At 37.4% G+C, this 12,748-nt stretch overlaps 1 protein-coding gene across 2 annotated transcripts in view; it reads left to right on the top strand.

The window, feature by feature from the left end:
- MAGI2 (membrane associated guanylate kinase, WW and PDZ domain containing 2) overlaps positions 1-12,748 on the top strand; it is a 1,708,818-nt gene that overhangs the window by 1,387,807 nt on the left and 308,263 nt on the right. For both annotated transcript variants that reach the window (XM_044678723.1, XM_044678722.1), the window contains exon 10: positions 9,968-10,603. In XM_044678723.1, coding sequence (XP_044534658.1) covers positions 9,968-10,603 — 636 coding nt within the window. The remainder of the gene's footprint in view (positions 1-9,967; positions 10,604-12,748) is intronic.

Here is a 12,748-nt window from a genome sequence, read left to right as displayed (position 1 = left end):
TTTGTTAGTTTTCACTTGCTTGCCAGTCAGTTCACTATGAGCTTTAGTATTCCAGATACCAACTGGTAAATCCATGCCACCCTTTTGTGGTTATCTTTCATGATGGCAAGTGGATACTTTAAACCTTGGAATCAGGAAAACCTGAGTTCAAATCCTGCCTTAAGCAAATATTGATTGTATTACTCTGTGTAAGTCACTTCATCTCTCAGCCTGAGTATCCTCATCTATAAAATAAAAATTTAAATAATAATAGGAACATCCAGGAAGTTAATGATTATTCTTGTAACCTACACTATGATGGAATTAAAGTCTACTTTTTTTTAGAGTCTAGATCAAGTTATATACAAATAGTAATACAGAGGGCTATTATGAGGAGCAAATGACTTATGCAAAGTGCTTCGCAATCCTTTTAAAGTGCTACAAAAATACTACCTATCATCCTCATTATCATTATTGCCTTCCATCTCATCTCTCTGTCTTCTTCAAAGTTAAGATCTGAGGAACCTTATATACTCCCATCATTTTCTTTAGATAATTCCCTCTTCTATTCTCCTCATTAGAACTATTGCTTTTGGCATTTTCAGCATTTCATTCTTGAGATGTTTCCCATCCATCCCTTCTGAGATGACTTCCCCTATAGAATTTTAATCTGCAGGATCTTTCTCAGAATACTTTGAAATTTTCTCTCCTAAAATCTAGCATGTATGTTGAATTTAATTGGTTCTTCCTCCTCTTTATCAGAAATGCCAAGGTGGAACAATTATTTCTCTTCTAATTTCTAACCCAAGGACTTATTTCTCCTTTCTATTCTTTTTCTTTTTGGTGATGTACTGATTTTGTTGCATACTACATTTAGCATTGCCCAATAATATTACCTCAGTTTGAAGAATCTTGTCGAGGTTAGCTTCATCTTATGCAACCGTTAGTGTATAGATGCTATTATCTTTGTATAAGTCAGTCTCTTTGCTTAAATGGCATCACAAACATAGCAAAGGCAAGCCTAGTCAATAAAATAGTTAGAAAGATCTGAGTTCAAGTCCAACCTCAGACACTTACTTACTAGCTCTGTGACCCTGGACATGTCACTTAATCTCTATTTGCCTCCGTTTTTCTAACTATAAAATGGAGATACCAATAGCACCTAATTGTCAGGGTTGTTGTGAAAATCCAATGAGATAATATTTGCAATGTGCTAAATACAGTGCCTGGAATATTGTAGGCCCTAAACAAATGTGTATTGCCTTCCCCTCTTTGCCCTTGTACATAGGATAAAATCTACCCTGCTAACATTTTTCTTTACTTCTCTTGGTAGAACCTGGAAGTCATCTTCTTTAAGATAAAGAACTTTTTTATATCTTTTAGTTTCATTTGTGGCAAGACCATCAATATGTATGAGGTTCATTTTTTTTTCCATTTTTCCATCACTTAGGACAATAGACAAAGGTCACACACAAAGAGTCAATGTAAAAATTATTTGAGGTGATCAAGAAACTTTATGAAATCAAGCATTTCTTGCTTCCTTTTCTACTGTTATGCAGTCACTGCTGCAAAATAAAAGTGGTCCACACAGAATTGGTGACTATGTTGCATTTTCATCTGGTTGAGGAACTAGCGCTTACCATTTATAGAACAAATATATGCTTTCTTCAATTTGCTTCATATATCTTTGAATTATAGTCCAAACCACAACTTGACCAATCTTATTGTCATTTATATGGTATATATATATACCATATAAATATATATATATATATGTATATCGAATGCATGGCATGTAACTTAGAAATGAATAAAGTAAACTCCTCCCAATAAAGTAATTTTCATCCAAATTCTTGGTTTCTGTACCAGAGGTCTTATGAATTTCCAAATATTTCTTTCCCTTTCACCATCCCAGGAAGATATAATGAATTTCTACCCTGTTGTAATATCCAAGCCAAATATTTTCAAATCTATAGCAAAGCAAAAGTCACAGTTTCCCAGGCACAGCTCTCTTTCAGTTAATGATTGTTCTTGTAACCTTCCCTATGATGGGAAGAAGGTCTACATTTTTTTTAGAATCTGGGTCAAGTTACATTTATAATATAACATAATAATACTTCACCTGGAGTACAGAAAAAAAGGAAATGGTCTAGATTTACAGCATGAGAGAATTAGACTGGGCATAATGAAAAACTTTAGGACAGCAAGAAATGCTCATAGAATAGGTTATTATTGCATCTGTAAAAATAATCTTTCTGTGATATCTTTAAGGATAAGATGTTGGTCCAATTATTCTGGGTCATTTGGCTGGCACTGAATACTTCACTTAATGTCAGGAGGCTATCAACTACTTATAACTTTTTTTACCTATAACATATTTAATGTGTCAGTTTTTGTTATTTTTAGTGGCCAGATATACTACTAAAGGTGGAGGTCTGTTCTCTATCACTTCTCTCCCTCAGTTAACCACTAATTCAGTCCATTGGAATACTCTACCCCAAACCACGTTTTATCTATTTAGGAAGATTTAATAAAACCCTTACCTTCCATCTTAGAATCCATACTAAGTATTGGTTCCAAGGCAGAAGAGTGGTTATGACTAGGCAATTGAGATTAAGTGACTTTCCCAGGATCACATAGCTAGGAAATGAGGGTCTAAAGTCAGATTTGTACCCAGGACCTCCCATCTCCAGGTCCTGCTCTCTATCCATTAAGCCACCTCCCTTTTCTCTTGATAATTATGGCATTAGTTTTAGCTCCTATATTCTACCCAATAAAAAAAATGAAAAAAGAATGACAAAATGAATGGTATTATCCATATATTAGGGTCTCAGACCATGTCACTGCCATACTCTCAACTAAGGAATGCTTGACAGAATAGGTAATATCTCTGAAGGCATTGTTGAAGACGTAACTCTCAGGGCAGCTTGGTAGCATAGAGGGTAGAGTGCAGGGGAGCAAGGGAGACCTAGGTTCATATCTGGCCTCAGACCCTTTCTAGCAGTGTGACCCTGGGCAAGTCACTTAACCCCAGCTGTCTTACTCTTGCTGCTCTTCGTACAACTTATTCTAAGACAGAAAGTATGAGTTTTTAATGACAACAACAACAAATTAAAGGAAGCAACTATCTCTGATGTCATGCCACAGACTACTCGCCACAGACTACAAATTTTTGTGTCTAGGACTTTAGACAGTTTCCAAAATGCCTCAGTAGATTAAACTTCCTCAAGTTTCCACACAATACAGGAAAATAGAGACAGATTATACCAGGGAAGGCTCCCCAAAATACCACATCCCCAGAGTCAAAGTGTTCCATTATAAAGATCTTTTGTCTTGCTTACCATCGCTCCCTTTTTCTATAGTAGCCAGTTCTGCAAGAAAAATCATTTTTATTAAACTTTTTTATGCCATTCATTAAAAAGCCACCCAACATCCCTATCCATCTAGATTTTTATGTTGGTGTTAGCTGGTTAAGTCCAGCATGGGAGAAAGGGATGTTGACCCTCACAGTTACGCTGCCACCCCAACAACTCACTTGTCCTTGGTGCACTTCATGTCACAAGGTGCCATTACTCACTAATTGGGAAATAGTTGATTAGATGAGGTGTTTCAGCCTTACGAGTCTATTCTCTAATTTATTAAATGCATGCTAATATCCTTCAAGAAGCTTTCCCTGCTGATACCCCATAAATCACTGTATTTCTTTGCATTACATCGTGTATAGGTTTGGCACTCTTTTGTAAGAAACATGCCAAAAGATTAAGTGATTTTCTTTTGGCATGTCAGGCGAGTAGGGATACAAAGGAGTGGCTTAGAAGCCTGTTTTTGTAAGAAGAGAGTAGTTCTAAACAAGATTTCTTGCAGTTATATACAGATTCTGGAGATAACCCCATCCGGTCACTTCATTTTGGATTCCATAATTCCTTCCTCTAGGGTCCACAGCATTAACTGCTGATTCTTAGGATGGGGGAAGACACAAATTAAGTCAATCTTTGCTTCATTATGAAGATTGTTTATCATCGAATGATTTTCTCAGATTCCTCCAGCAAATTCCATGATCAATTCTTGGACCTTTCATATAGTTCCAAAAACGTAATCTGGTTGTACCCCTACCAAATCACATACGGACAGACATCTCCATTAAATCCTATATGTTTGAAAGCACAGGTCTAATATGCACGTATATAGTCATTTCTTCAGCTTTCAAAAAGATTCGAAGTTTCATTAAGATAGAGATAACTTACACTGATACAGATTGAACTTCTGCACCTTAGTAGATGGTTTAGTGATTTGCTAATGGTCTTAAAATGTGTCACCTGACATCCACCTTTTCTTTGGTGAGCCTCCCTGTGCTTTTGGTAGGCTAGCATCTGAGGGACTCTCTCTCACTAGGGCAGATTTCCAAATTGGTAAGAATTGCCAGAGCTTATGCTGTTAGCATGGTCTTCAAGAATCCTGGGTCATCTCCCACAGAGACAAATGTTCTGATGAAATAATTATTTTGCACAAAGAAGTTTTTGTTATAACACAATATACAACCACCCATACATGGACCAAATATGATTTAAAAAAAGATGAAATTAATGTCTACCTCTCCAGGGACTCTTATGGAAATTTTGGGTAACAAGCTTAGGGAAAGCTTAAATAGATCATGGGTCAAGGAGGTCCAAAAAAGAAAAAGAGACGCAGCCTGAGGGAGACAGAAAAAACTGTCATCTAAGAGGATCCCGTTTCTACAAATGAAGCTTCACCAAAAAAAAGAGCCTGCTTCAATAACCATCAAAATACCTCAGCCCAAGACTTTAACCAAATGAAAGACTTTGGGGAAAAAATGGTTTGAAACAGTTTAATGTTAAGAAAATAGTTCCAGGTAAAAGGCTAGGTCCCATTCCTATTCTACAATGTTAATCTTATTAATTTCTAGATTGGTGAGGGTCATGCACATATTTGCCAGACTTTTCCTTCCCTCTGCCAGCTGTCAAACAGCACTTCCAATTCACTAAAGATCATAACTCCTTCTGACATATTATGGTGTCACCAAAGGGGAGGACTAGGAAAATAATAATAATTTACACTTCTACATGCTTTAAAGTTTTCAAAGCATTTTCTTCATAACAATCCGTAAGGCAGATATTATTCTATCCATTTTACAGATAAGAAAACTGAGGCTTAAAGAATTTTAAGTGATTTGAAAATGGTCAAACAGTTAGCAAGTAGCAGAGTTAGTCCTTGAACCCATGTTTCCTTTCTCCAACTCTAGTAATCTGTCCCCTCTAAAGCATAATGCCACTCTAAAGGACTTTTCTCTTTACCTGCTAATCCTATTTACTGTGGTTAAACCCCCTTCCTGTCTATTTTGGCAGATGTGACACACATAGTGAAGAGTAACAGGGAGGAAATTACTCTGAATTAAGTAGGATATCACCTTGTCATATACTCAGTATGGTTAAAATAATGTTTGTGTTTAATAATAGCTTGCATTTATATGTGACTTTTAGGTTGCAATGTGCTTTACAAATATTATTTTATCCTCACAATTAAACTTGGGAAGTAAGTGTTATTATTCCCATTCTACAGATGAGGAAAGTAAGACACATAGAGGTTGTTACTTGGTCAGGGGAATAAAGCTAGTAAGTATCCAAGGCTGGATTTGAATTTAGTATCATCTACTATTCATTATGCCACCATTCAGAAGGAAGAATCTAAAATTATTCCTCCAAAGATCAATGAAATCTGGCAAATAATCACAAACCTCTCCAGCCAAGAAAAATTTGGGGCTGAATCATTATTTAGCTGTCAAAATGTTTCAAGTATGCCATAAAGTACTGCCAGGTTATTAGAGAGTTTAATCATGAGCTCACCACTTAATTTTTTATATTCTGAAAGCATCTATAACCTCCCTATAAAGTTACATCTTTGCAATGTCCTTTGTCATTTGCTCACTTGGTTCCTTTAAGGAGTGCTTAAAGGGAAAATATCCTCCATAAATTAAAGAGAGTAATTTCATGGAAAAACCACAAATAGTTCTTATTCCATTACTAATCCCTAAGAGCTCATTATAACTCAAAATAGATACTATTCCTCACTATAATTCAAATAGCTAGTCTTTAAATCAGCAGGGAATATTGAGAACTTTCTGTGTCACTCTTGGGTTCCTCCTCATATGAAGTCCTATGGAGAAAAAAAAAGGTACTGTAGAAATGGATAAAACGTACTGAGAGATTTTTTCATGATCACTGGAGTTAGGACTTATCTCAGGAAGAAAACAGTATCTGCCAAACCCCCTACCATCACTTGTAGGCTCACAGAGCCCACTGTTTCCAAAGTTATTTTCAGTACATCTTTATTTCTCCCTATTAATAAAATGTACCCATTTTGCAGGTATATGTAACTAGGATGGATCTATACACAAATCCAGCAAATCGCCATGTTGTTCAGTCATATCTCACTCTTTGGGATCCCATGAACAATATCACACCAGGACCTTCTGTGTCCCAGAGTCTGTCCAAGCTCGTATTCATTGCTCCTGTGACAATATCTATCCATCTCATCTCTGCCTTCCCTTCTCCTTTTGCCTTCAATCTTTCACAACATCAGGGTCTTTTCCAAGAGTCCTGGCTTCTCATTACAGGGCTGATATAAATAGCTTATGTTTGTATAGATCTTTAAGGAGTATGCAGTTCTTAATATAGATTATCTCAAGTGATCCTCACAGCAACCCAGTAAATAGTTAATGCGGGCATCATTATTTCCTTTTTATAGATGAGGCACATGGGAGCCCAAGATGAAGCACCTTGCCGGAGCTACTCAGCTCATGGAAGGGCCAAAATTCAAACCCACATCTGCTTCCAACACTTTGCCCAGCGTAAATTAAGCAAATGAGTAAAGATGGTAGAGTCAATCTGGACCATGACCCTGTGTAGATTTCCTAAGATTACCTATTTAGACTTCATTTTCTGGATAAGTAATTTGCTATGTATTAGACATTGGACTCTTCAGGCTTTTATTGTGGCTCTCAGAATTCAAATTACTCTTTGGATATGCCTAAGGAAAATCAGACTTATATCGACGGAATATTATAATAAATGTTTAATAATTGGCAGGATACATTTTTAAAATAAAACCTTACTTTCTGTCTTAGAATCAACACTATGTCTTGGTTCCAAAGCAGAAGAGTGGTAAGGGCAAGGCAATTAGGGTTACGTGACTTGCCCAGGGTCACATAGCAAAAGAGTATCTGAGGCCAGATTTAAACCCAGGAACTTTCCATCTCCAGGTCTCTGGCTCTTTACCTATTGAGCTACCTAGCCACCTCTTCAGGAGTAAACTTCTAAGTTAATCTGCATTATTAATCTTTTTACCATCACTTCTTAAGTCTAGACAGTAGGCAAAACAACAAATCAATCTGTGATTTGTAGATTTTGCCAAACTCTAAGGCTGCATGGTCACTTTGAAACGTAAACAATTGGCTCTTGGGAACCAACTCTCTATTACAAGCTGGCTCCAGCATTCTCCTTCGTATACCTTCCTTGCAGGAGATAGGTCAAGAGTAGAACATCGCTAAAGAATACAAGATAAATGATAACCGAGGTCAGGTCTGTAAAGTGTCAGAACTGTTGATTGGTCCATCTCCCTAGGAGCAAATGTCTCACTTAAAATACCATGAAAAGCAGGATGAACTGAATTTGACTAACATTTATTATGCATTTACTATGTGTAAGGCATTATGCTAGGCACTGGATATGTCCAGGTAGCTACTTTGCATTGAGGCTACTCTGACAAATCACCTAAACCAAATAAAGCTAACTTTTCACTGTAGTCCAGTTTACTAGTGTTATCATGCTAAGTTCTGGGAATGCAAAAATACTTTTAAAAAATTCATCTCTACCATTCATAGAACCCTTGTGAGTTCTTTCAGTATTTGTGAGAAAGGTCAAAGTACTAAAATAATAGTATTAATCCCAGTCTGGACTTCTGGGAGGTTTAGATCCAGTCTCAGTATTACTAAAATTATTTCCCTTTCCTCTGAAATGAGTTAGGTAATGGTGATTTTTTTCTTATTTAACACCTAACCGATAATAGAAATGGCAATTATAAATTCTGGGATCTTTAAATATGTCACTCATATGATTTCTATGACTATTTAGAGATCAAGAGAATCTATTATGAATTCTCATGTGTCCTTCTCCTTCACTCTTCCCTCTAAGGCAAACTTTTGCCAGAATGACCCTAGTAAAGTTGATGTCTACTTCCTCACTTGATGGTCTTTGAAAACACATTTTTCTTCCTTCATATCCCCTTCATCATATTCAGACAAACCTCAATTCGTGTAATCAGTTCTCAACAACTGGGGCACTGGGTTTTTAGCCCAAGCCTGAAATTATAGCATATATGTATATAACAGAAAACTGTTATAACAAGTGCAATCATATTTTTCATGTGCATTTTAGGTAGAAAAGATTTTTTCTAAATATATTTCATTATAACTAATTCCATTTAATTGGGTTAAAAAGATCTTAAAACTATTTTGTAGCCATTTAACTTCTGCTAGAAGAGACAGTGTGCCATCAAGGATAGAGAACTAGCCCCAGAATCAAGAGTGTTATGTCATGGACATCCTTTGCTCTTTGATCCCAAAGATTCTGTTAACAACATGATGCCACCCCTTGCAGTAATGAAGAGACCTTCTGTAGTGGTCAGTGGAAAACATAACTATGAAATTTATGAGGAATACATTTCTAGGACCTCCCAATCTCTTCTAGATGTAACAGATCGACTTTCACATTTTCTGTACTCCATCCCACCTGATGGTCAGCTTGATGGTACATTTTCACCTTCCATCCATAATGATAATGTGTCAATGGCTTCTTCAGAAAGATCAAGTCCCACCTTAATCTACACTGGCTGTTTGATTCTAGACCAGTCACTTAGCCCCTGATTGCCCTCAAGAAATTCTAAATAGTCATCCTTAATTTTGGGGTTGTTAATTTCTGTTTTTTTAAAAAATATTTTGATAACTGGATTTTTAATAATGTTGATTTCTTTTAAAATCTTATGTCTCTTCTGCATTTGAAAACATTGTCCTGAGAAGGTGTCCGCAGGTTTTGCCAGAGTGCCAAATGTGTCCACGGCACAATAAAAGCTTAGAATCCCTGCTCTAATTCTTTAAGTTGCAGAAGTGCTGACTTTCATTAGTAAAGAAGACATTTCTAATCAGATACTTCCTACACCCTTGAAAATACAGATCCAATCTCTTTTCCTATCCCTATAACCTTTGCTACAGTCATACCTTTGGTGTTTAATTAGAAGGGATAACTCACAAAAAATTATGCTACTTCATAAATTTTAAAAAGTGACAAATGGGCGATATTTATCTAAGGTCTCAAGGCCAGTCTGTGATAGAGGGAGACAAATGCCTGCTTCTTTTCCTTTTCATGGACTTGAATCAAGAACCAAGTGCAACCCAGAAAATGAATTTATGTGTAATCTTCTGGGAAAAGAAAATAAAAAGGCAGAGCCTTAGAAGGTGTGTTTGGCATGTTTATTTAAGTAACTGTTACACCCTATCACATACCAACTAAAACATCATGAACCCAACTTGCCATGAATTTGAAAATTTTCATAAATGGATTGTACGTAATGATGAGTAAAAAGCACAGAGAATTAAAAAGTTTTTCCTGGTATCCAGAGGTATACTACCTTGAACCTTTTTCTTTCTAAACATGAAATTGTTCTTGAACTTCAAGCCTAAAAACAACATTTGTTCTGCATTCAATGATTACATTTGTTGATAGACAAATTGCAACTTTCAGTAACCTCAGTAAATTTAACTATTATTCTAATTGATTTTCTTGCAGGTTCCTGGGGGATGGGAGGATAACAAAGAAGTGCCTTGATGAATCTCATTTTTAAAAAATTCCATCCTTTTATGGTAACATGAATTGACTTTATCTTATGGTGTCAATTTTCTCTCTCTCTTTTTTTGTAGGTGATGTCATTGTCTATATTAATGAAGTTTGTGTCCTCGGACATACTCATGCAGATGTAGTCAAACTTTTCCAGTCTGTTCCTATTGGCCAAAGTGTCAACTTGGTGTTATGTCGTGGATACCCTTTGCCCTTTGATCCCGAAGATCCTGTTAACAACATGGTGCCACCTCTTGCAGTCATGGAGAGACCCCCTGTAGTGGTCAATGGAAGACATAACTATGAAACTTACTTGGAATACATTTCTAGGACCTCCCAATCTGTTCCAGATGTAACAGATCGACCTCCACATTCTTTGCACTCCATCCCACCTGACGGTCAGCTTGATGGCACATTCCCACCTCCCATCCATGATGACAATGTGTCAATGGCTTCTTCCGGAGCTACCCAAGCTGAACTCATGACCTTAACCATTGTGAAAGGTGCCCAGGGCTTTGGCTTCACAATTGCCGACAGTCCTACGGGACAGAGGGTGAAGCAAATTCTAGACATTCAGGGATGCCCCGGCTTATGCGAAGGTGACCTCATCATTGAGATCAACCAACAGAATGTACAGAACCTGAGCCATACAGAAGTCGTGGATATACTTAAAGAGTGTCCCATTGGAAGTGAGACTTCTTTAATTATCCATAGAGGAGGTAAGTCTAAAAGATCAGTTCGATGAGCAAACTCTGATTGTGGGTCATATCAAGGGTGAAAAGGTAATGTAGAGGAAGTTGTGTGTGTGTGTGTGTGTGTGTGTGTGTGTGTGTGTGTGTGTGTGTGTGTGTGTGTATTGTATAAATGGAGATTTTTGAGCCTTGGAATGCATCCTCCATAAGTCCCTTAGTATTTCCCAAAATTCCCATTAATCTCTCCTGCGTCTCCTTGTTTGTGTGGTCATGTTATTGTTTTATAAGTTCTGTAGTTCCTCCGTCTTTCTCTCTTTTGCTCTTGGGAGCGGGCTGGTTAGTACTTTTTAGTTAGTTTTCTTTGTTAGTTTGTTAATAAAAATTTATTAAATATCTTCAATATTGAATATTAATTTTAAAATCTACATTTTATACAGTGTGTAAAAGAGTGGCATATCTGTGAGCCATGGTGAAAATATTTTGCAGAGAGGAAAACAGATAGATATGGGTCAGAAATGGTGTACAGAAATACCAGATGGCAGAAGAGAGAAAATAGTAAAAAGTTAAGAATTTTGAGGGGATCTTCTCTATGTTGAAAGTTATTTTGGATTAGGTAGACTTTTGTGGGATGGCTTGGCCTGGGAACCTCTTTTTCGTATGGAAAAATGTTTCTATAGAAAAAATGGATTCAATCTAAACGTGGCATGCCAACAACATATGTACCCCTGTTGAATCCTTGGCAATAATGAAAGTAGTAAAAAAAAAAAAGCCACCTTTTCCTATCCAATTTATTGATGGCCTGGAGCAAGGGCATAATGAAGGCAGGATCCAGAGATGGTGAAGAGCAAAGGAAAGATCCTAGAGTAAGAAATGAAACAAGGATTAAGAGAGGAGGGAAAAATGAAGAGTTGGACAGAGGATATTTGGGATTGATGATTAAAGGGCAAGGAGCATTCCTAGGGCAGTGAAGAAGAAAAGGAAGGTAGAGCATAGGCAAGGAGTGACAAATAGAATTTTCCTCTCTCTTATTCCCATCTTTTTTTTTTCTTTCACAGTAGTGACTAAATATAGCTCGTAAGACAGCAGGATTAGACTAGCTTCTCTCCTCTTTTGCTGCTGCTGCTGACTGCAACTGAAAGAGAGAGAAGAAAAGAGACGCAGAGAGTGACAGAGACAGAGATAGACAGAGACAGACAGAGGCAGAGAGACAGCGATAGAGACAGAGGCAAAGAGACAGACACAGAAACACAGAGAGATTGGGGGGTGGAGGGAGAGGAAGAGGAGAAAGAGGAAAAAGGAGAGAGGAGAGAGAGCACACAAAGGAAATATCTTAGTGGCTTTCTTTCACACCAAATAACAAATACACTGAGGTTGGGAGGAGGGATAAGGCTAATAAGAGGCACTGGTAAATAAGGATACTTTATGCACGGTATTAAAGTGAATAGAATTCATAAATTCTAAATTTACACAGCTGACAACACAAGCAGCTCCACACCAAAAATGCCCAAAGAAGCTTGAGTGCAGGCCTATAGGAAAATGCAATTAACCTCACCCTCATCCAGAAACCATGCAAAAACAGGAGATTCTCAGTGGCCTTGTCTATCTCAGGGGCCATATCTAGATTGGAATACCTAGATAAGTATGCATATTTGCAGTCATATAAAGAAATGTTTCTTCCCTATGGTAGTTCTCAGACTTTGAAAACTACTTCTGCCTATGGTGGTGCCTCAATCCATCACCTATCCCAGGCTTCCATTGCATCCTTCCCCAGGACCCATCTCATCAGATCCTCCATACCTCCCATCTTCCTCTCCCTTCATCTTCTCTGAGATTAAGGAATCATGACTAATTGGCCATTCTCTGAAATCTGGCCAAATTCTCTGGATGATGAGCCATGACCCTGTATTTGACAATCTGAAAAAAAATCTTGTGATCCTCACTTTAGACCTAAAATGCAGAGTAACTATTACTGCCCCCATCCCAAAATGGCTACGTATCAATCAGTCAACATCAGGGAAGTGTCTAATGCACGGATCTGATCCTGGGACCTTCCCCAACCCAATCTTTACCCAGAAGTTATTGAGCAGGAAAGTGATGCCACAGCTATCATGCTTGATGAGGGTCTCATGGACTAGGAATCTACTCCTAGAGTTTTGGGGATTCCTTTCTCAC

Source organism: Gracilinanus agilis, chromosome 5 (genome assembly GCF_016433145.1).
Source record: "Gracilinanus agilis isolate LMUSP501 chromosome 5, AgileGrace, whole genome shotgun sequence".
NCBI lineage: Eukaryota > Metazoa > Chordata > Mammalia > Didelphimorphia > Didelphidae > Gracilinanus > Gracilinanus agilis.
This window is presented reverse-complemented; position numbering and strand designations above follow the sequence as displayed.